This window comes from Monodon monoceros, unplaced genomic scaffold (assembly GCF_005190385.1).
Source record: "Monodon monoceros isolate NGI ecotype Baffin Bay Population unplaced genomic scaffold, NGI_Narwhal_1 Super_Scaffold_11, whole genome shotgun sequence".
Taxonomy (NCBI): domain Eukaryota; kingdom Metazoa; phylum Chordata; class Mammalia; order Artiodactyla; family Monodontidae; genus Monodon; species Monodon monoceros.
Window position 1 is genome coordinate 74,974,433 of NW_021703767.1, and position 26,446 is coordinate 75,000,878.

Sequence of the window (26,446 nt, forward strand, 5' to 3'; positions counted from 1 at the left end):
TGGAGGCCCGTGCCAGGTGTGGAGGCCTCTCATAGGGGATTCAAACATTCTTTATGCCTTACCATTCTAGATTTTTTTTAAATCCGGGTGCCAGTTTTCCTGGAAATGTACAACTGTAGGAAAAAGAGGATGAAATCACAAAGTGCATGTCAGAAAACGATCCAGGCTTCACATGCTTGCCATTCTCAGCTGGTCTTCTGCTCCACCCTCTGTGCTGAAAACAAAAAGGCAGTACCTCGCAGCCTGGTAGAAAACATCCACCCAAAGCATCCTGGCTCATCTCCCACCAGAACCTTCTCATCTTGTCCAAGACAATGTGGTTGTTAGCTTGGCTCTTTGGGTTTTATTTCTCATGTCCCTGACTTGTTGACAAAGTTTGAGCAGCGGTGTCCATGTCACTGGGGACTGGAAACCAAGAGGATGTAGGCTGCCTCCCATGTGGATTCGCTTCTGCCTTGCTTGTCAAGAGGAGGCTGCAGGAGGGCTTGTTTGCCAAATTCCCCACTCCTCTTACTTTGACCTGCCATAATCCACCACCAACCAGATCCAGTTAAAGGAATAACAATTCAAACAGAATTTTTTAAAGAGGGTAATATTTACTTTTTTATTCTTATTTATTTATTTATTGGCTGCGTTGGGTCTTCGTTGCTGCGTGTGGGCTTTCTCTAGTTGCGACGAGCGGGGGCTACTCTTTGTTGAGGTGTGTAGGCTTATCATTGCAGTGGCTTCTCTTGTTGCGGAGCACAGGCTCCAGGCGCCCAGGCTTCAGTAGTTGTGGCACATGGGGTCAGTAGTTGTGGTGCACGGGCTTAGTTGCTCCGCGGAATGTGAGATCTTCCTGGACCAGGGATCGAACCCGTGTTCCCTGCATTGGTAGGCGGATTCTTCTTCTTCTTTTTTTTTTTTTTTTGCGGTAGGCGGGCCTCTCACTGTTGTGGCCTCTCCCTCTGCGGAGCACAGGCTCCAGACGCGCAGGCTCAGCGGCCATGGCTCACGGGCCCAGCCGCTCTGCGGCATGTGGGATCTTCCCGGACCGGGGCATGAACCCGTGTCTCCTGCATCGGCAGGCGGACTCTCAACCACTGCGCCACAAGGGAAGCCCTGGTAGGCGGATTCTTAACCACTGCACCACCAGGGGAATCCAGTAATATTTGCTTTTTTCTTTTTTCTTGAAGTATAGTTGACATACAATATTATGTTAGTTTCAGATGTACAACATAGTGATTTGACATTTATGTACATTATGAATTGATCACCATGATAAGTCTAGTAACCATCTGTCACCATACAAAGTTATTATAATATTATTGACTAGGGACCATTTACTTGCTAAGCTGCAGTTTTTACCCTTGTCTTTATCTCTTTGGGTTCCCATACCAGCTCACATTATTACCCTGTGTTCTTCCTCGTGTATTGAAGCCAACAAACCCATTTCATCTCAAATATTGGCGCCACATCTACTCTCCCTGTGATGTGAGAGCACCTGGCCCTTAGCTTTATGTCTCTAAGGGACTTTAAAACACACACAGGGAGCAAGTGTTGCTAGGATGGAATGAATCACAGGCGAGTCAGTACTTGACATTTTGCACCTTGTCACAATGTATTGTGTTTATAATGTACATGTTAATCTTCTTAATTCATTGCAAGCTAGTTGAAAATAAGGACTGTGCCTGATTCATTTATATCCTCCATGACTCTGAGCACAATGCTGGCACCTTATAAGCCTTAAATAAATGTGAACTTATGAATCAGTGGGTGAGGTAATGATTGAAGGAAAGAATGAGTGAGTGAATGAGTGGTTAAATGAATAATTGAGAGGATGAATCAGTGATTAAGTGAATGTATATCAGCAGGCTATTAAAATGAGCTCCTTTTAAAATATAAAAGAGACTGGGAGATATGTGTCATATATAACCAGTTACTTTTATGTTTTCTTAAACAGAGAAAGCCTTGCTGCTCTCGTCTCATCCTTTGGGGTATTTAAATACTTGATCATGTACAGCATAATCCACTTTATGGGTACATCACTGCTCTACTGGGTACGAACCAAAATAATTTCTTCCCAGTTCTAATTGCATTTATATCCCTTGTTTATTTGGGGGAGGTGGTGCAGCTCTTACACAGGATTTAATGTTTTATAAATAAATGACATTTCTCAAAATAGATGTCTACAAACTTGAGAACTTGATATAGCTGTGCATGAAACACAGAGCTAGAAATAAGTAGATGTGGCTCAGTTTCTAGGAGTGCTGTTCTTCTCTAGATAACCTGAGACACTTGACCTCCTCCAGCCTCTATTTCTTCACTTAGAGTACGGAGAGAGCTTCAGGGGAGCCTAAATATAACTCAGCAGGAAATGCATCAGTCTCCAACTATGGAATATTTTTGGCAGACTAAGAAGAGATAAAAAGAATGAGAAGTTGTTGAATTTGACTTTGAAGGACTCAAAAACTGGAAAAATTCCCACACCGGGGCTTTAGTTCTGAACTTGCCCAGAACTTACACGTCATTAGTAAAGGATTAACAGTTCCGTAAAAATGTTTTGAAAAGACTTTTGACATGAGATGATAAAAATAATCATCTAAGACTTAATTAGCTATATGGAAGAAATATGCATAGGTTGAAAGTAATCTGCATCGGTTCAGTCATAACTTACTCTACAGTAAAATGATCCACCAGGCTCAGGGAACTCTGTGGGGAGGGAATTATTTTACTGCTTCCCTAAGACATTTGAGTGGTGAAAGCAGGGACCACAGGACTCCAGTCTCAGTGGGCTATTGATTGCAAGAAGCATACACAGAGGCTAAGGGCCAACTAGATGGGTAGAAACAAGAAATGGATTGGGAGTCAGGAAACCTCGATTCGAGTTCTGCCTCTATGACTAAAAACAAATTCGATCTTGCCCTTGGCCGAGCCTTTATCTGCCTCCGGGAACTCAGGCTGACTGATTTCCAAAGCCCTCGATAGTTATCTGAAAACTGCTCCCAGAATAAAAAGTAAAGCTGTCTTTGAAAAGCCCTGTTCCATCTCAACCTGCTTATATATAATTTTACCATTCTGAGGGCAAAAGAATATGAGAAGGAAATGTAAAAAGACAGAGAAAGAATGGGAGGATGAGAGGAACACTGAGAAACTATTTACATTCTCTGAAAATTACAAAAGCAGAATTTCAGTTCCAAAGTCTCCATGGATAGAGTTGGAACCAGTCTACTCTGAAACCATTCACTCTGATGGTCTAGACCTAAGTAAGAGTGCCCTCCAAGGACCTTCACCTGGAAACATCTTGGCCTTGAGTTCACTCTCCAAGGGGCCAGAAATATGTTCATTTGCATCAATGTGGTCTGTAATATGCATAGAACCAGATTATGATTTAGTGCTCAGTCAATAGCTATGAAGCAGAGAAACAGACTTGGCAGCAAAAGGTATTGCAAGGCAAGTTCCTGGAGAGTATCGAGCTGACTTTCATGTTTAAATACTTCAATTCCATAAATGTGAACTGAAAAGGAGTTCTATGTCTACACAAACCTTAGAAAGGCAGGTGGTATACCAGAATGAAGTCTGCAATGGGCTTTCTTGGGGTGGGGAACTTGTTCAGTTTGTGAAGGTAGATGGACTCCAAGAGAACGATGTTGTGAACTCAATCCATGGATGAGGATGGAGAAAAAAACGTGTTGAATGATTTGAAGCCTTGACTTCAAATTTTAAGTATGAAGTCCCAGAAGAACTTTCAGGCTTTAATATCTTATGTTGAGAGTTCAACTATCCAGGCTAAGTCTACAGCTGCAAGAATTACTATGGCCGATAAGGAGGGTGTTTCCCAACTGACTGACTCTCATCGCTAATATGGAATTAAGTTAAACACTGGGAAAATAGTGATTTGGTTTTATTCTATCCAATGAGATGCTAAAGATGTTAGGTAAGTTCCTTTCTTCCTAAAGTGGGGAGAAAAGTAACAGCTGCTTCCTGACTACTTTCAAGAACAGTGTTGGGAATGATAAAGACAATATGATGGCAGAAGCCTCACTTATGTTTACATTTCTTTCCTTTTCAGCAACTACAGCTTTTCGGGATTTACCAGCATCTCATGTCAGATGTTGCTACTACCTTGATGGTCTGTTTAACAGGTGAGCTCTTTAGCAAAGTAAACCATATTAGTTGCATTTATCCATGAAATTCTAGAACTATTCATACAAATAAGAGGTTCTGACAATGACACATCTGAACTACCAAGACCTCATTACCTGTGAATTTTTTGAAAGTGGTGTTGGCAGTAAGTTGAGGCTTGAAGTCCTCAGACTTGGCGTTAATATGTCCTGATAGAAAATAGGTCTTAGCCTTACAAAATTGTCAATGCATTCTCAGTTCTTTGTAGGTTTGTGTCTTGTACAAAGAAAAATGTACAAGAAATCCGGGAAGGGAAATCTTTGAAAGCCAAAGGTCATTTTCCATTATTCAGCTATGCTTCACATTGACGTGAAACCAGACTTTTTCTAGGTCTTTGACGTTTGAGAACAAATGCTAGCGCTTTATTGTAGTGGAATTCTCTCAAAAGCAAGGTGCGGCTCACAGCAGCTATTGCTAATTTCCTTCCTTTGAGATGACACTGCTAAAGTATTTCCTACCAAGGAACTTAGAGCTTGATACTAACTCTTAGTAAGTGAGAAAGGTGACTGCCTCAACAGAGAGCAAAGAAAAAGAGTGATATACTCACCTCCTTTTCCTTGTTCAACGAAGGAAGTGTTACGAAAAGTAACAGATAAAACATGAAGCAATGCAGGATATTAACAACCTTGAGAATTTCATGTAGCATCTTTTTTTTTTATAAGCAGATATTCATTTTTAATTATTATTTATTTATTTATTTGTTTTTGGCTGTGTTGGGTCTTCGTTTCTGTGTGAGGGCTTTCTCCAGTTGCGGCAAGCGGGGACCACTCTTCATCGCGGTGTGCGGGCCTCTCACTATCGGGGCCTCTCTTGTTGCGGAGCACGGGCTCCAGACGCGCAGGCTCAGTAGTTGCGGCTCACGGACTCTAGAGCGCAGGCTCGGTAACTGTGGCTCACGAGCCTAGGTGCTCTGCTGCATGTGGGATCTTCCCAGACCAGGGCTCGAACCCGTGTCCCCTGCATCGGCAGGCAGATTCTCAACCACTGCGCCACCAGGGAAGCCCCATGTAGCATCTTAGAAACATGAAAGTGATATTGAGGTCATATATTATATTAATCCAATGACAAAATTTATCAGTGTTAGGGATGTAAGTAATATCAATTTTGATTCTTAGGGTTGAAATGCCTATTTATAGCCCTCTAAAATATTTTCTATATGTTATTAATATTCACATGACTGGATAATTTTGAATCCTTGATATTGCTTCTAGAATGTTCTCTATTTTTTAAAGCAATTTGCATGATTTACTTGTGAAGATGGACGATGATGTTAAAAAGAAAAAGAGAATACCAGGATGTTCCAAGAGCTACGCTAGCAGGCAGTAGCGTGAAAGTGAAGGCCATGGCCATCCTCTACCACGCCCTATCTCTGCGACCTTTGGGAAATTATTTACTAAATAAATAATTGACTCATATGAAAGGTCCTTATAAGGTTGTGAGGATCAGATAACGTACCACATGTAAAGTGTATGGAACAGTGCACCACACCCTGTAAGCCCTCGTTACAAGATGAATGATATTGTGCTACACCCATCCTTTTTGTCTTTTTTTTTGAGATGACTATTTGGTGAGCCCTTGAAAAGACTTAGCCTGCGTACAAGTAGACTGATTGGAAATTCAAAAACATGGGTGGTAGCCTTGCCACAGAATTGCCAGATGGCCTTGAGCAAGTTGTTCTGAGCTTTTGCACACTTAATTCCATGATACTGGTTATGAATCTGACTCCCAAGGTGATGGGTATACTTTATGCTTTCCCATGGCAATAGCGTGCTGACTCTCACGCCAGTTGGTCGTGCTGTGAAACTTACCCTCTCATCTCAGAGCGAGTTTGGTGGGAGAGTTGGGATGACTCAGGGCAGGACCACTGTTACCAGTGGGAGAGAAAAGTCTCAGAAGGGTGATAGATCAGAAGCATAGTGTTCTATTTGAATGACAGCACTTTACCAATTATTATTCAACAAATGTGTAGCTGTCTAAGTAAATGGTGAAGGTGAAAAAAGAGGGTGGAAACTGCTATCTTTGTTTGTTTTTACCACCTGCCTTCAAACACTATTGCTTTCCCGTCCCTGCAAGTTCAGTCATCCTACAGGCAGATCATTTCCTGGTCAATTCTAGGTATTCAAATGACATCAACTTTAGATATAAGAAGTCCAGGTATTATAAATTCACATTTCATGTTTTCATCCAATGCAAAGTTTTCTTCCCCAGATGAAGCCTGACCTATGGCTTGGAGCAGGCAGTGGGAGAGAAGGCCATGGTCTCTATTTTCCTTTGTTTTCTACTTTCACCCCTGCTTCAGCAAATATAAGCGGCAGGACCCCAGGACTTTTTGCTTAAGTGGGGGTACTCTAGTTCTCTCTTGTCAAGTGCCCTCTAACAGGGTAAGCATCTAAACTCAGGCACTTTGCATGGGGCTCACTGGTGAGTTCTTGAGTTCTTCAGAGATTCCCAGTCCAGCGCTCTAGACTAGACCATGCCCTGACATGTGTGGCGCTCTCTCCTCTGACCCCTCAGGGTTTCTTTCAGGATCTGCCTTCTAGTGGTACATATCACAAAGCCTTTTTCTTCTGCTGGGCCCTCTAGCCTCAGCTGAAGAATCCACTGGGCAGATTCCTCCCAAGACAGCTCTAGCCTGGCTAATCTCCATCACTTCTACTTGACGTACCAGATAGTAGATGTGTAGCTTGTTCTCACTGCTGCCCCTTCTCTCTTCCCTTTGATATTACAGGAAGGGGAATGAGAGCCATTCTCCACCCTCGCCACTTCAGGTCTCTCCTGGAGTGGTTTTTATGACCTCCCTTCATTTGTGTTGTGATGCTGGGAAGAAAACCACAGTTCTTGCTTCTCCTAACAATTCCCATTAAAGAATCTCTTGATCATCTCCATGGTTTACTCTTATATAGTCTGTACATAGGTAACTGGGGGAGGGGGGATGGCATGCTTACAGTTGAAGGACCAGTGTGGATCCCTCTTGGTAGGTACTATGGAGATATGGTAGTCATCTTTCTTTACATTAAATTGGCACTTACTTCTCACTGTCCTCAAATATGAGGCTCAGCAAAATTCCCCAGACAAGAGGAAAATCTCCATTCAACCTCCTCTTAGAAGTGTTCATCTCCTACTATGTGTTACGCACATTGAGTACCTGGGCATTAAAAGGCTGATCACTGATGTATAGAGTTTAGTGGAGGATTCACGTACATGAATGGATGAAATACAAGTCAAAAATAGTGAGTACCAGAAAACAGCAGATGCTTTTGGAGTTTGGAAAAAGGGGATATTGTTTCTGATGATCTGCAGTTAAGGAGGAGATGGCAATGTAGAAAAGAGAGATACTGGGATGGCTTCATGGAAGAAGTAGCATTTGCACCAAAATAGGAAGGGTGAAAAGATTTCAAATATCTTTTACCAAAAGAAGGGCATTTCAAGTAGAAGGAAGCAGCATGAGCAAGAGAGAGCTGATAAATATAGGGGGTGAGTTTTTCAGTTTGACCACACTGTAGGGTATGTGGAAAAAAATAGCAGGAGATAAAATCTGACGAAGTAGGTTGGGTCAGATCACAGAATCTTGACTGACAGGCTGATAACTGTGGACATTTATCTGCAGACATTAAGCGTCATTGACGATTGGACGATCAATGTAAAATCACTCTCACCAAGGCATCTATATTTCCAGGTTCCCCGGTTAGGACTTTGAACCTAAGCCTGAATTAGTATGGGACAAAGAAAATGCCATAACATTAAGCTAAGTGAAATAAACCAGAGAAAGATAAATACTGTCACTTATATGTGGAATCTAAAAAATATAACAAATTAGTGAACATAACAAAAAAGAAGGAGACTCAGATAGAGAGAACAAACTAGTGGTTACCAGTGGGGAGGGTGGGGACGGGCACTAAAGGGGTTGAGGTACAAACTATTGGGTGTAAGATAGACTACAAGTGTATATTGTACAGCATGGGGAATATAGCCAATATTTTGTAATGACTGTAAATGGAGTGTAATCTTTAAAAATTGCATAAAATTTTTTAAAAATTAATTTAAAAAACCATAATGAAATAAATCTACCTAGTACATTCTCTTAGAGAATGTTTTAAAAAAGACAATTCTATCACATTATTTATTTATTTACTTGCTTATCTATCCACACCTTGCCTTGTTCCCACAAGATTTTATTTTATTTTATTTATTTTTTTAACATCTTTTTTGGAGTATAATTGCTTTACAGTGGTGTGATAGTTTCTGCTTTATAACAAAGTGAATCAGCTATACATATACATATATCCCCATATCTCCTCCCTCTGTGTCTCCCTCCCACCCTCCCTATCCCACCCCTCTAGGTGGTCACAAAGCACCGAGCTGATCTCCCTGTGCTATGCAGCTGCTTCCTGTTAGCTGTCTATTTTACATTTGGTAGTATTTATAAGTCCATGCCAGTCTCTCACTTCAGCCCAGCTTACCCTTCCCCCTCCCCATGTCCTCAAGTCCATTCTCTACGTTTGAGTCTTTATTCCTGTCCTGCCCCTAGATTCTTCAGAACCTTTTTTTTTTCTTTTTTAGATTCCATACATATGTGTTAGCATATGGTATTGGTTTTTCTTTTTCTGACTTAATTCACTCTGTATGACAGACTCTAGGTCCACCCACCTCACTACAAATAACTCAATTTCATTTCCTTTTATGGCTGAGTTATATTCCATTGTATATATGTGCCACATCTTCTTTATCCATTCATCTGATGATGGACACTTAGGTTGCTTCCATGTCCTGGCTATTGTAAACAGAGCTGCAATGAACATTGTGGTACACGACTCTTTTTGAGTTATGGTTTTCTCAGGGTATATGTCCAGTAGTGGGATTGCTGGGTGGTATGGTAGTTCTATTTGTAGTTTCTTAAGCAACCTCCATACTGTTCTCCATAGTGGCTGTATCAACTCACATTCCCACCAACAGTACATTAGGGTTCCCTTTTCTACACACCCTCTCTAGCATTTATTGTTTGTAGATGGCCATTCTGACTGGTGTGACGTGATACCTCATTGTACTTTTGATTTGCATTTCTCTAATGATTAGTGATGTTGAGCATTCTTTCATGTGTTTGTTGGCAATCTGTATATCTTCTTTGGAGAAATGTCTATTTAGGTCTTCTGCCCATTTTTGGATTGGGTTGTTTGTTTTTTTGATATTGAGCTGCATGAGCTGCTTGTAAATTTTGTAGGTTAATCCTTTGTCAGTTGCTTAATTTGCAAATATTTTCTCCCATTCTGAGGGTTGTCTTTCGGTCTTGTTTATGGTTTCCTTTGCTGTACAAAAGCTTTTAAGTTTCACTAGGCCCCATTTGTTTATTTTTGGTTTTATTTCCATTTCTCTAGGAGGTGGGTCAATAAGGATCTTGCTGTGATTTATGTCATAGAGTGTCCTGCCTATGTTTTCCTCTAAGAGTTTGATAGTGTCTGGCCTTACATTTAGGTCTTTAATCCATTTTGAGTTTATTCTTGTATATGGTATTAGGAAGTGTTCTAATTTCATTCTTTTACATGTAGCTGTCCAGTTTTCTCAGCACCACTTACTGAGGAGGCTCTCTTTTCTCCATTGTATATTCTTGTCTCCTTTATCAAAAATAAGGTGACCATATGTGCGTGGGTTTATCTCTGGGCTTTCTATCCTGTTCCATTGATCTATATTTGTGTTTTTGTTCCAGTACCATACTGTCTTGATTACTGTAGCTTTGTAGTATAGTCTGAAGTCAGAGAACCTGATTCCTCCAGCTCCGTTTTTCTTTCTCAAGATTGCTTTGTCTATTCGTGGTCTTTTGTGTTTCCATACAAATTGTGAAGTTTTTTGTTCTAGTTCTGTGAAATATGCCATTGGTAGTTTGATAGGGATTGCATTGAATCTGTAGGTTGCTTTGGGTAATAGAGTCATTTTCACAACGTTGATTCTTCCAATCCAAGAACAGGGTATATCTCTCCATCTGTTTGTATCATCTTTAATTTCTTTCATCAGTGTCTTATAATTTTCTGCATACAGGTCTTTTGTCTCCTTAAGTAGGTTTATTCTTAGGTATTTTATTCTTTTTGTTGCAGTGGTAAATGGGAGAGTTTCCTTAATTTCTCATTCATATTTTTCATCATTAGTGTATAGGAATGCAAGAGATTTTTGTGTATTAATTTTGTATCCTGCTACTTTATCAAATTCAATGATTAGCTCTAGTAGTTTTCTGGTAGCATCTTTTGGATTCTCTATGTATAGTATCATGTCATCTGCAACAGTGACAGCTTACTTCTTCTTTTCTGATTTGGATTCCTTTTATATATTTTTTTCTTCTCTGATTGCCGTGGCTAAAACTTTCAAAACTATGTTGAATAATAGTGGTGAGAGTGGACAGCCTTGTTTTGCTCCTGATCTTAGTGGAAATGGTTTCAGTTTTTCACCATTGAGAACAATGTTGGCTGTTGTTTTGTCATATATGACCTTTATTATGTTGAGGTAAGTTCCCTCTATGCCTACTTTCTGGAGGGTTTTTTATCGTAAATGGGTGTTGAATTTTGTCAAAAGCTTTTTCTGCATCTATTGAGAATGATCATATGGTTTTTCTCCCTCAATTTGTTAATATGGATTATCACATTGATTGATTTGCATATCCACAAGATTTTAATGCAACATACAAAGGCCACTAATAAGGCAAGATATAATATATGAAAGGAAAAATCTAGGACAAAAGCAAGATGAAGTCAGAAAAGTCAATTAAGAAAATGCATGTCTTGAAGTCCAATTTGACCTTCATAAGTTTAGAAGCCATTTTGAAAGGAACTTGTTGTAACTGCACCCCTGTTCTTTTCAGTAAGACCCACTCAAATTAGATGAAGAAAATTGAGGAAGGGACATGTTTAAGAATCTAATTCTCAAAAAATTTCTGAGAACAAAAAGTTGAAAGCATCAAAGCTTGAGGAGGGCTAGAGTCCTCTTTCTTTATTTCCAAGAGACCATCTTCTGTCTTTCTTCTTCTTTCTATCCTTCCTGTTTTCATCTGACTTCTACTCATTCACTTTGCAAATGACCCCAGATGGTGACTACTGTTGAGTTTCCATAACCTTTCTGCGTGTCCTACTACAGCCATTAGCTCAACCTCTCAGTGTCATTTGCAAATCGTTTGGAAAGAAAATTTATAAACTTCTCTTGGGTAAGATGCCCAGTCGAGGCCAATCATTTCTATGAGTGAAGTCATGTAATTCAGCTCCATTTGGGCCAATCGCTCCAGCATATTGGAGGAGGCACAGTGTACAGAGAAGAAGGCTGTAGGAGGGATTGTATCTGTTATAGAAATACCTCTCTTAAGTTCCATCAGTGCTTCAATGAGCCCTTTCTGGGTCTTGGTCCCCTTGGAGAATCTGATGGAAGATAGAGATCTTCTCACCTTAAAAATCTCCTGAGGCACAATCAAAATTTTGCATGTAGTTTAGATGAGTTCACAAGACTCCTGAAATTTGACTTATGTGACTTGAAATGTCCATAACACAAGTAAGCCAACTATTTAGGAGAAACATACCTCCATAATATCCAAATGATGACGAACAGTTAAAAACTATACTTTGAGAATAGAATTTAAAAGCTGCTAAGTCCTCCCATACAGCAGGCTCTGTGCTAGGTTCAGTAAGGAACAGAAAGTGGAATGAGACAGGATTTCTTCCCTTAGGGAGCTCACAGTCTGCTGAATACATATGTAAACAATTAGACTTAATGCCAGACATTTTGAACTATAGCAGCAATATGGGTAATGTGCTGAGGAAACTCTGAGGAGGTAATGATTAATTCTGAATAAAATATAACACTTCACAAGTTTTTATTCCTCTGCATGCAATCTGATACATATATATCATCATTTTAAAGAAACCTAGACAATTCAGAAAAGTTCTTCTAGTTGCTGATAAACTGTTCTGCTGCCTGAGCTTGTATTCCAGGGCTCCTCATTTTATTCTTTTCAATTCATGAGCTCCAAACCACTGCAATCTGCTGTAGAGCAGAGAACATGGGGCTTTACAGTCAGACCGACTTGAGTTTACATCACCACCATGTCACTCACTAACTATGGGTCTTTAAGCAAGGGATTCTAGTTCTCTGAACATGTTTCTTTACTGGTAAAGAAAAATACCTATTTTGCATTGCTTCTTAAAGAAATAATGATAATGTTTATAAAACACTTAGCACAGCCTCTGAAACCTAGTAGGGACTCTAAAATGGTTGTTATTATTTTTATTTTTATTTATAGTCAAGTATACAGATTCCCTGTCAGAAAGCATTAAACATCTCTATTAGGGAAAAAGTGAGAATAATCTCTATGTAAGGATTCTGTACCAATTGCCACAGTAATTGCCATAGTAATGCTGCATAACAAACCACTCTCAAAACTCAGTGGCTTACAATAGCCACTCGTGGTTTTGTAAGTTGACTACCCTTCAGTTGATCTAGGTGGGCTTACCTGAGCCACTCTGCTTAGGATGTAGATTAGTTGGTCTTGGTCCAGGCTTTGGGTTTAATTCAGGTTTGTTCCTCATTTTTCTTTCTGGAGCTGGACTGAATGGACAAACCTGAGCATGCTATGAGTACAGATCAAAGACAGCAGAGCCAGAGAGCAAGCCCAGCCATGCAAGCATGCCTCAAAACTGCTAACATCTCTCTGGCCAGAGAAAATTACACAGCAAATACCATAATTAAGGGGAGATAAAGTACACTTTGCCACAATAAGGCCAATAATTCAATCTTCCACAGTCCCTGTGTAAAAGAAAAGGCAGAAACTACAATGAACATCTGAGAAAGAGAAGACCAAAGAGGTAGAAGCCAGATGCCCAGAGGTGCAATTACACATCTTTCCACTACCCACAGCCTCTCTATGAACTCTGTGGCCACATTCTACCTTGGATACTGGACTGCAGAGAGAACTCCAAGCACTGCAGCCTCTGCTTTCTATGGCCGCAGAGTGGTCTCCTTGCACCCCTCCCCCAGTCTTGACCACAGTCCACATTGTGTACCTCTTCTCTGTGTGCCCATGCAATGACTTCTGACACCAACTACCTGGAGCTGGGCCAAACCTCACAGGTTAAGGGACAGCCTTCACAAGAGTGCCTTCACTTTAGGCACCAGCTGTAAGTTTGGGGGTCCCAATGCCACTTACACTTCTGACGTGCTGGTTATAAATGTGGACATTCTCACTAGTCCCTCAGGTTCAATCATTTGCAGCAACAACTCACAGAACTCAGGAAAGTGCTATCCATCTGATTACAGTTTTATTATAACAAAAAGATATAAATCAGAACCAATCAAAGGGAGAGATATAAGGGCAAGGTCTGGGAGGATCTCAAACATGACTTTTCCATTGTCCTCTCCCTAGGGAGTCAGTCTGCCTTACTCTCCTGGCACGTGGATGTGTGACCATATGCAGAGTATTGCCAAACAAGGAAACTCACCTGAGCTTTGGTGTCTGGAGTTTTTATTGAGGTTTCATCATAGAAACATGATTGATTGAATCATTGGCCATGAGGTTGAGCTCAATCTCCAGCTCTCTTCTTCTCTGAAGGCCCCAGCTCTCTAATCATACAGTTGGTATTTTTGGCATGGCCAGCTCCCATCCTGAGTCATCTCATTAGCACAGACTCTCTTTAGGCCCACTATGAACAGAAGGGATACTCCTATCAATTAGGAAATTCCAAGGGTTTAGAGGATATATCCCAAGAAATGGGGATAAAGGCCAGTCAAACTTTTCACTCCAAGGATCCACCTGAGACAAAGGCTAGCCACATTCTTTACTACACACCCCATCTGTGTTTTCCACTGGACTTCAAGCTCTTTAAAAGCAGAGGAGATGTCCTTCTCAACTCTGCATAACTCACAGCCGCTAGCCCAGCACCCTCCTGGGAAACACTGATTAAATTGATAAAGGTAAAAGCTTTAGACAGTCAGAGAGGTTTAGGATAAATGAGTTGGAAGAGCCTTTGGAGACCATTTAGACATTCCAACACATTCGTTCTATGCATGAGAAAATGAAGAACCAAAGAGCGTTTGTGATAACCCCAGAACACGCATTGAGCAAACTAAAGACCTGTTTTAGGGTTCTATTATCTAAAACTGGACACTCAATTCCCGCCGCCCTGCCTTTACATGCATGAACACGGACATAAGGATACATACCTCACTTTCTTGCATCAAAGAAACCAGTCATAAGCTATGAAAAGGGGAGAAGTAACAGATGTAAGGAACTGAAACGTCCCGACCTCCCCATGCTTCTTTCCTGCTCTGCGCTGAGAAGTAAAGTACATTCCATTTTCATCAGTTTGTTAGCATATAAGGCTTCTGAGATGGATGTAATCATCTTTTTCTTTTTCTTTTTTTTTTTTTTTTTTGTGGTTCTGTTTAATCCCTGCCCATTGCCAATCCCTTAAATGTTAAAAAATAAATCCTAGGACCAAAATATATTTTAACATCCCCATCTGGAGGGAAGATTTCTTTAAGTTCTTTTTCCTAACTAATTCTAATGTGCTCTAGCAGTCTTCCAATTACACAATTGTCCAGGAGGGAGCAGAACATACTTCTAACATCTATCCTCGTACACTGAAGTGCTCAGAGAATGTTGGCTAAGTGAATAATAGAGTGAGTGTTTTTCAAAAAATTTCCCAGCATACGAAGATTAGTCTAGTTAGATGCCTCCTTACTCTCTTCATCTTAACTCTCCACTTTTCCATCATCACTGAGAGATAACAGTACTGTTATCCGTGTGGAAAGTCATCTTTCTCTTTTACATACCATTCCTAGCCAGTCTGGTCGTGGAGAAAATATTTGCACTATGCAGTATGGTACATGTATTAATTATAGAACTTTTGAACCCATTAATTTTCACTTCAGAAGATGAAACCAAAGCATGGAAGAGGCAAAGGCTGGTAGCATTGGACGTGCAGCTAGGCAGTGAGCTTACCTAGATGTAAACCCTCAATTCATGTTTCCTGAGTCTGAACCCTAACACAAGACTCAGGGTAACATGCATCTCAACCTTTCATTCTCAATAATGAAATTGTAACATGGAAAAATGCATTTGTCTTTTCAGTGAGCTCAACTCATGCCTACCCAAAGCTGGCTCCATACCAACCAGTAGGACAGCTCCTTTCTCCCCCTTTGCTGTTGTCAGTCTTTTTAAACACCTGCTTCACCTGCATTGTGCAGGTCTGTGCATTTCTCTGTGTGAAGCAGCAGCCCTGGTATTGTGAGGTCTACAGACACAGGTCAAGTTTGGTTTCTTAACTTTCCTTTCTGAAGGTGGTACAATGAACACCCAATGACGCTGTTCAACTTGTTTTGAATATATATTCTAAACTTTTAATTAACCAAAGTTGTTTCCAGACTGCAAAACACCAGTGATGGGATAGAACACAGAACACAGTCAATGGGTGGAGTGCTGGAATGAGCCATGTGGGGTGGGTGGGGAAAGATCTTCACATTGGCTGTTGATGCATAGATGTAATGGCTGGTTGACTGAATGAATGTATTCATTTGCTGGTGGTTTGGATATCATATAGACCAGGGGTCAGCAAACATTTCTTGTAGATGGCCAGGTAGTAAATATTTCGGGCCTTGTGGGCTCTGTGGTCTCTGTTGGAACTACTCAACTCTGCTGTTGTAGTGAAAAAGCAGTCAGAGACAACATGTAAACAAGTTAGTGTGACTGTGTTCCAATAAAACTTTATTGACAAAACCAGGTGGTGAATCGGATTTGGCCAATGGGCTATAGTTAACCAGCCGCTGATATACAAGAGATTTGCTTAAATTAGTTTCAGTTTTTCAAATGAGTGTTAAAATGTTCATTGATGGTATCATTGTTCTGATGGAATCGAACAGTAGACTCAGGGCAAATCTCTGCGCCTTCCAGGGCTTTAATTTCCTTAACTATAAATTAAGGGTAAGATGAGGTGAATTTAGATGTTCAAACATTTTTTTGACAAAGCCTGCCCGACTTCCAAAAGGAAAGGCAGAAAGAGCTGCTCTTTTTAAGGTAGGGCTTGTACAAACTCCCCCTCACTCCACTGTCATCCTGAGGGCATCAGAGTCCCAGGGATCAGTGAAGGACAGATTGAAAACTACAAAACGATGTCTAAGACGATCATTTAGACCCCCAATTCAGCAATTCAAGTATTACTTAGAATATAGAATTGATTTTTGTTTCAAAACCAGACTTTTCCCCAAATTGGAGTGCACGTATTCAGAGAAGTGACCTTTTGATTGAATCTAGGAAACATGGTATAGCCAAAAGGGTGATGGATGGGTAGTCCTATCTCTGTCATTAACTAGCTATGTCATTCTAGCCTTCAACTTTTTTTTTAATATAACTTTATTTATTTTATTTATTTATTTTTGGCTGCATTGGGTCTTCGTTGCTGCACGCGGGCTTTCTCTAGTTGCGGTAAGCGGGGGTTACTCTTCGTGGCAGTGCGCCGACTTCTCACTGGGGTGGCTTCTCTTGTTGCAGAGCATAGACTGTAGGCATGCGGGCTTCAGTAGTTGTGGCTTATGGGTTCGGTAGTTGTGGCTCGAGAGCTCTAGAGCACAGGCTCAGTAGTTGGGGCACACGGGCTTAGTTGCTCCGTGGCATGTGGGATCTTCCCGGACCAGGGCTCGAACCCGTGTCCGCTGCATTGGCAGGTGGATTCTTAACCACTGCACCACCAGGGAAGCCCTAGTCTTCAACTTTTTTATCTGCCATGTAAGTATACTGGATTGGATACATTTTGGTGTTAAATTCTGTAATTCAGGCCTTCTCGTCTGTCTGTCCTCCTTATGCAAGAAAGCTTTGTGACTGCTGATTGTTTCATTAATTTATTCTACAGACAGTAACTGAACATCTACTGTATGCAAAGCACATTTTGGCCTAGGGAGCCAAGGATAATATGACTTAAGTCTTGCATTTGAGTTCACAATTGAAAAATGAATTTTATCTATAAACAGTTATAATAGTAGTAAAAAGTTTCGAGCTGAACAAGAAAGCTGATGAAAACAAGTTTATTTGTGGGCTTGATTATTGAAAAAAAAGAATATTACAAATGGATCAATCCAGACTGGGAAAGCCCATGTCTTAAAAAATATATTTTTCTGAGCAAATATCATGTGGCATCACTGTGCTAGGTGCTAAGGATTTGTTATATAGTCGAGTAAAACAAACAAACAAAAGTAAAACCAAAAGAAATATTCCACATTCAAAGAACTCTCATCCCAGGGGTGGAAAATAAAAATATGTAAAGGAGTAACTGCAAAACAATGAGCTAAATGCAGCACTAGAGAGAAGAATGGGGAGCACTAGTTATGCTTGCCACTGAATGTAAAGATGTTTCAGATACAGTGATCTTAGAGGAAATAGGATATCTGGACCCAGAGGTGTACAAATTGGGGAACAGGGAATATTTCCCTATGACTGGAATATAAGGGCATGGGAGGTCTAGCAAAAGATGTCTCAAATCGTTCCTTGACACCAGAGTGTGAAGGTCTTCTGGGCCTGCCTGAGAAGTCTGAACTTAATTTATTAGCAAAATAGAAACACAGACACTCATAAGCCGGAGAATGTTCAGATCCTCAGGAAGAGGCTTTGCTTGTGTGAGGAGAGTGTATCAGAGTGGGCACATTCAAACTCAGGACCCATGTTAAGAGGCTTACATTAGTCCACTAAAGCAAACACACCACACACACGTGCACACACACACACATAGATTTCATATGTTCCGAACTGAAAAGGATTCCATAGGAAATTGTCATCCAAGCCCTTTCAAGACAGATCATTTGCTCCAGATGGAATTCTGGACAAAGAACAATCTTGACTTCCTCTGCATTTTATTCATGCTTTGTCGTTGCAAGAGGTGAACAAAATATGTCCTGGTAGTTACTGGCTGGAACAGCTTGCAAGGTGAGGTCTCCTGGTTGTGATTAACTAATTTTTTCCTACCAGCTGGATAAAAATAGAATAAAGGGGAGATCCGAATTTCGCGGCACGCAGTTTCGCGCTAAAAAAAAAAAAAAATAGAATAAAAAGTTCCATAAATGCTGGTGATTGTTTTCTAGTAAGTGCTTTCTGGACAACCAGAGTAATTTCTCAACAAATGTGAGTTTGGAAAGAAACTGGACTGGAAATGCAACTCTGATTCCCGGTTCAGTTTTAAGTTTTGAGAGTACCACGCTATGGCCCATCACCACCATCAACTGTATCACAGCAACATTTATCTTTTCTAAGGGAAAGCCATTTCGAAAACCCATCTATACAAACTGTAACTATGAAGTTAAATTTTTCTTTTCAAACATTTTTTTCTACTCTCCCACCATCCCTAGAATTGCAACTCACTGGTGAAGTGATTGGCTGAGAAGGAAACAATTGCATTACTCTAAAATTGAGTACTGAACCATAATTGTCACAGGTAGTAGAGCCCATGGGCAGAAACCTGCTCATGTGCATGTAAGTACGTGCTATATTGAATGGTCACGAGTCCTGTCCTAATTTGAGTCATCAAGAATTGTTTTAAGCACATACACTTATGTCAAGGTATTTTGTAAAAGGCTTTCTAACCAATTCAAATACAATTTGACCTCTTAGTAGTTTTATAACTTTAGGCAAGTCATTTTAATCATTCTGTGCATTTTTTTGATCATCAGTGACAATGAGTGTATTTTCGTGTTATTAGTCTTTCTTCTTCTCTGAATGGTCTACATTTTATATCCATCTTTTTTTTCTGTTTGGCGGCTGCTATATTTCTTATTTATTTGTGAGTTGTTTATTCCTTTGTGATTTTTTTCCACTACCTTTATTCATAAAGAGCTTTTTCTCATTACAAAATGAGATAGATCATCACTCATTTAGTTTTTAAATTTATTTTAATGCTTTTTAAATCTAATGTTAATTTTGGCATATAGTTTGAGGTAGAGATCAAACTAGTTTATCCAACTAGTCACTAGTTCTCCCAGCAGAGTTTATTATTTAACATTCCTTTCGGTCATTTATTCAACTGAATATAATTCCACCTTTATCATACCTATATACATGTATATTTATGGTTTTCTGATATATATAATTTATATATTTTTGTATTATATTTATGTTATATATTAATTTATATATAATTAAGTTGTTTCTCGACTGTCTTTTATGTTTCATTGATAGGCCAGCCTATTCTTTAATCTACTATTATACTTTAGAAATTATAGTTTTATAATGATTTAATAAGTAATAAGATTGGTATATCATCATTACTCTTCAGCTTTCAAAAATCTCTTACTTTTCTTTCTTCTCCATTCTTCCAAATAAACTATAGAGTAAATTGCCAGGCTTTTAAAAAAATCTCCTTTGGGATTTTAATACTAGGAGAAAAATGTATTTGTTTACACAATTTAGTATTCACATTTAAGAACATGTCATGTCTTTCAGTAAATATTTGTAGTTTCCTCCATTATAGATCCTGCACATGTATTAAAAACACTGATCCCATGCTTTTCGTATTTTTGTTTATATTGTGATTGACTTTTTCCCATGATATTTTCTAATCAGTGATCACAAATGCATGTGAAAGGTATAGTGTTGTTTATTGTATTTATTTTTCTACTCTGAATCCTTTCTGAACTTTGCTGTAAATCCTTGATTTTTGAGTGTTCTAGAAAGATAATTACTATTATCTGCAATTAACAACGTTCCTCCTTTTCAATAGCAAAAATGCTTACTCTTATGCTCTGTTTTGGTGCACAGTCCAGAACTCCCAAGGCAATGTCGAGCAATAGTGGAAACAGCAGGTAGTCCTACTCCCTCATAACAATACTTCTAGTAGTTTTCGATTGTAAATATGATTTTGAACATTGGTTCAAGGTGAGCCACATCATGTAAAGAAAATACCCTTCTATTTCCAGTAAATCAAGATTATGTTTTAAAATAAAAAATGGGGGGGCTTGTCTTCCCAAATCACCTGTGCAAACAGAGCCCATTCTTTCAACTTTCCTGATCAATAGCAACTAACCAAGGAGGGCAACATTCACTTCAGTTCTTTATTACGTTTTCCAGTCAAAGCTGAATTAAAGAAGAGAGCCTTATCATTTTGTTTCTACACTGCTCATTTGTGCCCTAGCCTGGCCTGCTTTTCAGATTACTAGTCTGAGCACAGTGTGATGTGCACAGCAGTCAGCCCAGTTCCAGTGAGTACCAGGCCTTCATCAGGATGGACATTTGGGGCATCATATTCTTCCCAGCATCTGGGTCCTTGGGACTTGGAAACAATGAAGTAAGTGAAAAATCCATACAGCCATCTCCTGGGGGTATTCTCATCACCAACCTGCTCAGATTGCTTTATTTTAGGAGATGCAGCTCCCTCTTTTCTTCTGTCTCACACCCCTCTCAAGCAAGCCTGGGCATTCTTCCAAGAGGTTCTACCTCTAGTTGTATATATAAAATGAGGCATGGATGAATATGAGGGTGGGTGTAGGTGGTGAGGGGGAAAACCGAGCCCTTGTGGCTTCAAAAAGTAGGGTCTGCTGTAGAAGGACAGTTGCCTCTGATTTCTGGTTGGTATAGACCTCTATGGAGTTGGGAGCCAATAGACCACCAACACTGGAATAAATGAGGTAGAGAGAATCTAAGAGAAAATCTAATTTGTTTGTTTATAAATTTTGAGTATTGTAAGAATCATTTATATCATATCAACACTGATTAAATGCTATTGTTTCGGCCTGAAGGTGTTCATCCCATCAAAGAGCATTTATAAGGCACCGTCTACAAAGCACCTGAAAATTCTGATGGACACAGGAGTGGATGGGTTTGGGGGATAAGAACAGGGATGTTGGCACAGTGCATCCTGAGAAGTTGAGCGCCCCAAAGTAAAGCAATGTGGGCAGGTTGGAGATAAAGAAGCCAGCAGTTGTGCATGCTAGTTTCTCACTTCCTCATTCAATTAGAGTCCCAGAAAAGCAGATAAAAAGTCCCTTTCAGGTGGTTACAGCCTAGTGGATACATAAATGAAGACCATGTAAAGCAGAGTGATAGACACCATATGAAGTAAAACTTGGTAAGGGAAGACTGGGGAGTCTTTAAAAGAAAGTGGTGTTGGAACTGGGCTTTCTAAGAAAAATTGGGGGTTTCCCTGGTGGCAGAGTGGTTAAGAATCCGCCTGCCAATGCAGGGGACATGGGTTCGAGCCCTGGTCCGGGAACATCCCACATGCGGTGGAGCAACTAAGCCCGTGCGTCCCAACTACTGAGCCTGCACTCTAGAGCCCGCAAGCCACAACTACTGAAGCCTGCGTGCCTAGAGCCCGTGCTCCGCAACAAGAGAAGCCACCGCAATGAGAATCCCGAGCACCGCAACGAAGAGTAGCCCCCGCTCGCCACAACTAGAGAAAGCCTATGCGCAGCAGCGAAGACCCAACGCAGCCAAAAATAAATAAATAAATTTAAAACAAAAAAAGAAAAATTGGAACTTGCCAAGACTGGGAGAATATCATCTACGCAGGGTATTTTATGAACCAAGGCACAGGAGTGTTGGGCCTCTGTGGAAGCAGCAGGCTTGTGGTTTAACTTTCCTGGCACATAGGGGAGAGCAACCAGAGATCAGTTTAGAAAGGCTGAATGGAGCCAGATTGTGGAAGGCCTTGAATGTCAATCATTCAAGACCCTTGGACTTTATTCTCTAGGCAATGAAGAAGAGTGAGGTGTCACCAGGAAGAATGACTGTTTATTTATTCATGAACGACACTAGACCTGAGGTGATAAAGCATCAGGATCTCTCTGGTGACCATTTACATGGGCTGGTCACTGCAGGGTGTCCCAGCCCCAAGGACTCCTCAGTTGAGGTAACTCCTTTATGGAGTTTACTAGAATATGTTTAATTAACAGCTTCTAGGCTCAGCCTTTGAAGGAAAGATTTTTAAGATATCACCTTTGTCTTGCAAGCATTAGAACATATTTTAAAACATATGAGGATATATCAAAACATCTGAAGATGTATCTGGTATTTGCCCAACAGAGATAATTGATTCTGCAACGTGTGTGCCAAATTATAGGAAACATTCCTTTAGCATCTAAAAATACTGTTTGCTGTTTCTTCAGATATATTCTCACTTCTGCTGGTATCTGCCTTGGGCCTCACAATTTCCATTCTGTTTTCTGCTTTTCAAGATATATACCGTGGGATGGAGGCACATGACATCCGTGACTCGCATGTGCAGTGGGACCACATTTGCACTGTAATTTGCAAGTCATTTACTCCGATATCCTCTCTGGCCACTGAATGTGGTGAGGCTATTCTCACTTACTAGAAGAGCAAATAACATGTCTCCATCGCACACACGCTAGCCTCTGAGTGTTTTCATGTTATTAGGGTCATCAGCTGGGTTCATTTGTTCTGTTCATACCTGGAACACCAGGTTTGGATATTTTATTCTTCCATGTTATACTAATACAATAATTAATCCTTCAAGTTTATTTTTTAAATCATATAGTAGAAATCCTTTATAATGTAATTGTGAAGAGTGAGAAAAAATAGACTTATAGGACAATCGTGTTCTGTCTGTAAGGCAGTGACTGTAAGGAATTTCAGTTCAGTGGGCATCACTGGACCCAGGGTGCACTGGGTTAAAATTAAATTTATTAAGAAGTTATTGAGCCCATTTTTGGACCCAGCATTGTGAGAGAAATAAAAGAAAGAGAAAGATTGACTCTGGCCCTCTACCTCTTGTTTTGTTTCAAAGATGAGCCATACCCAAGTGAAACGATGGCATGGCCACCTGAGGCCGTCCATGCTTGAAGAGAGTGTAAAATAGAAGTAGGAAGGACATAGGAAGGAGGAGCTCTCCCTGGGGCAGGATCCTCCTGCCGTAGGAGATTTCATGCAGGAGATGAAACTTGATCTGGTCCAGAAGGATAGGCTAGGTTTTGCTAAGTAGGAGGCGGGTATAGTCCCAGGCAGGACAACAGCCTAAGCACAAACAGAGAGGGATGCATGATTCTCTTTTGCCTTGGAAATGCAAAAGAATGTAGGGTGGCAGAGAGAAAAATCAAAAGCAAGCCTTCTTTCACAGAACACCTGGAAAATTAGCTAAGACTGAGGTAGCATGCTGCGGAATAGGCACGGATGGAGGTAGGCGGACAGTGATGCTTTGACTCTATGCTGAGAACAATGCGAGTCCTTGAAGATATCGGGGCAGGTTTTTCAGCGGGGCACCTAAGACAGATTCGTTAGATGACAGCAGGAAGGCTGTATGTGAGAGCAGAGAGGCTGTGGAGAGAGAAGCAGTTAGGAAATGAAAACCCAGACCATTCAGTCATTTACAAAACATCAAGCTCCAGGGTGGGTTTGGCACTGGGGTTACAAAGAGTAAGATGTAGTCACCACTCTCAAGTAGCTCAGAAGCTAGGAGCGGAGAGCATCACAGAAGCAAATTCCAAAGCAGTGTGGCCAGTGCCTTCCAGGCTAACAGATGGAAAAGAGACCTCCCAGATCAGGGCGGTGGCAGCAGGAGGGAAAGGGCCGGGTCTATCCACTACCATCTGACCCACTGTCGAATCTTACAGCCTTCTCCAGACCACCCTTTTACCCAGGGAGCCTATTTCACAACCCTAAAAAAAGCTGTCTCCACTTAGGGGAAAAAATAACATAGTGTTACTTTGAAATAACCCCTATCAGAATAGGGATGAGAATCGAAGGTGAGCATTTAGACACTGCGGAAGGCCTGTGGCTTCAGTCCTAAACGCAGCCCACCCTCTTCACAGTCATCCTACGTATTCTATACCCTTTAGGGTCTGAAAGGGAGCTGCATAACTATTCTTTTGCTATGGAAGCAGCCATGGAAAGTTGTAGCTCTCACACCTATTAATAAGTGTCCATGGAAAGTTGTAGCTCTCGCACCTATTAAATAAGTGTATCTGGTGGTCAAGGTGTATTCTCTAATCCTTAAAAGGAGGTGGGTTGGGCAGGTTCAACTTTCATCAAGCCATTAGATTTAGGGGTGGGAACATTATTCAAAATTTTTTCACCTAGTTTCTATCAAAATAAACGTGAACTTCTGTCCCCCTTTTGTTTCTTTAACTCATATGTCAATTTTACTGAAAGAACGAACTCCAGGTAGCTTTTGCTTTGGGAGAATTAGAAGTAATAATATTATTAGATGAACGATTTAGTCTTCCCTCTATTTGAGAAGATAAAAATGAAGAGAGACACACAGGCTCCAAAGTGTCCAGTCTCATGTCTGCGACCCAGGGCACGTTTACTCCGTGTCTATTGTCAGGCAGTGGAGGGAACACAGGGCAAGAGGCAGTCAGATCTGATTTGAATTCTGGCTGTGCCATTTATTTATTGGCGTTGATTCCTTGGGCAAGGTACTGACCTTCTCATCTGTAAAGTGGAGAGAGTAATGCCAACCCTCCAAGCCCAAAGAGTTGTCACAAATACATAAATTAAATTAGATAATAGGTGTTCTTTTGAAGTGTAAGGTATGCAGAGTATAAAGGTAGCATTTATTTTTCAACAGTTCATCCTAACCATCACATCATGGAGGATTTCAATTTTGGTGGCAGCCCTCACCCAATTCTGTGTGGCCTTCTGTGTAGAGGTAAAGAAATCTCTGTATAGCTCTTATTATTTTTCTGGGGAGATAAATAAAGGACTGACTCTCAACAGATGCTCATTTTTTAGAGCAATCACTTTAATCCCCCAAAGTGATACTGCACATGTTCTCTTTGGGGGAAATGAGAAATTCTTTGAAGGCTGCACAGAAATGCTCTCAGTATCTGTAGTGTAGAAAGCAAAACATCAAATTAACTAATTTTGTCTCACATGAAGGCATTGTATTGTACTTTCCTAGTATTTTTAATAATCTGGTAGAGACTAGACCAGGTGACCTTCTAGCTCTAAAATTCAATGAGACTTTTTAGGGTGAAGAACTGTCTTCAGGAAGGCTTCCTTAATTAAGAGAGAAGGGAAGCCATTGTTCATTCTAGTCAATTCTTACCCTTTGAAGGTCTTCTCCTATAGCATTTCTCTTCTACTCAGTGTCACTAAATGACTTTACCTACTCAGTGAAAGGCTCAGGTACTATTTTTTAAGGGACAGTTAAATAAAAAGATTCATGTACTGAAGTTCCTTGGGAAAAAGCATCGACCAAGTTAAGAAAACGTATGTTTATATACAAATATCCCGTTGTACACAATGCACATAAAATTTCTCACAGTCAAAGGAATTCCATTTTTGAGACTTTATTTTAAAAAACAACCTAAAAAGAGAGAAGAAACTTGTATGTATGAAGGTTTTCATCATAGTATTATCTACAGTGGCAAAATATTAAATTCAACTCAAGTGTTCAGAAGTAGAGATGCTGTTTAAATAAATAGTAATACAGCAATTTGAAGAGATGTTATACAATCATTAAAAATGATTATTGAGAAGATGGTAGCTACAAACTGTATATGACAGAGAGTCTAGTATAAACAAAAGTGGAATGCAAGATTTGACCAATTCTATTATTATAAATGCATAAAAATTGTGTGTACTTGTAAGCACAGAAAAAAGAGACCCCCCCCAAAAAAAATGGAAAGCAAAACCCATTTGCTTTCTAGAGTTCATTCATTCATTCAACAAATCATTATTTGACACCTTCTTTGTGGCATGGCGCAGGTAGCAGTGATTTTTTTTCTTCTCTTGATTTTGAGTACATTATTTTGTTATCATTTCAGTCCGGCAGTAAAATAATTCTAAGTGAATTGCCAGCCAGGATTGAACTAGGAAATCTGTGGAAATGAAAGGCTGTAAGCTTTTGGAGATTTCTGTGAACACAAGCACGCTCTCAACTCTCAAGGGAAAGAACCCGGGGAGCTGCTAGGTTTCGTGGGGCTGCAGAGAGAAGGGGCCACAGCGTCAGTAATAAGAACCTTTAGAGCAAGGCCTGGGAAAACAAGGGTGGCAGTAAGCAACCTGGCTGCAAGGGGAAGTGGATGATGGTTTAATTGTTTTTTCCACCTGATTTTCCATCCTTCAAAATCGAGAGCTCTGGCTACTGATCAAGAAAAAATGTGGAATCCATTCTAAAAGTCAATATAAGAACTGGCAAAAAAAAAAAAAAAACTGGCAGAAGACCCAATCTGGCCTCCCACAAACAGGACAGATTATTCAGGCGATGGCACAAATGGATTCTACATCAACCAAGGCTATGAAAGCTCTGAACAGATTCCAAAAGAAAAACTCGAATTGGGAGGCCAAACCACAGAACAACATTTTTGGACCAGATTGTAA

General features: G+C 40.3%; 1 protein-coding gene across 1 annotated transcript in view; it reads left to right on the forward strand.

Moving 5' to 3' along the window:
- LOC114890296 (probable cation-transporting ATPase 13A5) overlaps nt 1–26,446 on the forward strand; it is an 86,297-nt gene extending 59,851 nt beyond the window's left edge. The window contains 8 exon segments of the mRNA XM_029213726.1: nt 1,943–2,039; nt 4,052–4,124; nt 15,260–15,434; nt 18,256–18,458; nt 22,270–22,358; nt 24,690–24,769; nt 26,177–26,264; nt 26,267–26,446. Coding sequence (XP_029069559.1) covers nt 1,943–2,039; nt 4,052–4,124; nt 15,260–15,434; nt 18,256–18,458; nt 22,270–22,358; nt 24,690–24,769; nt 26,177–26,264; nt 26,267–26,446 — 985 coding nt within the window.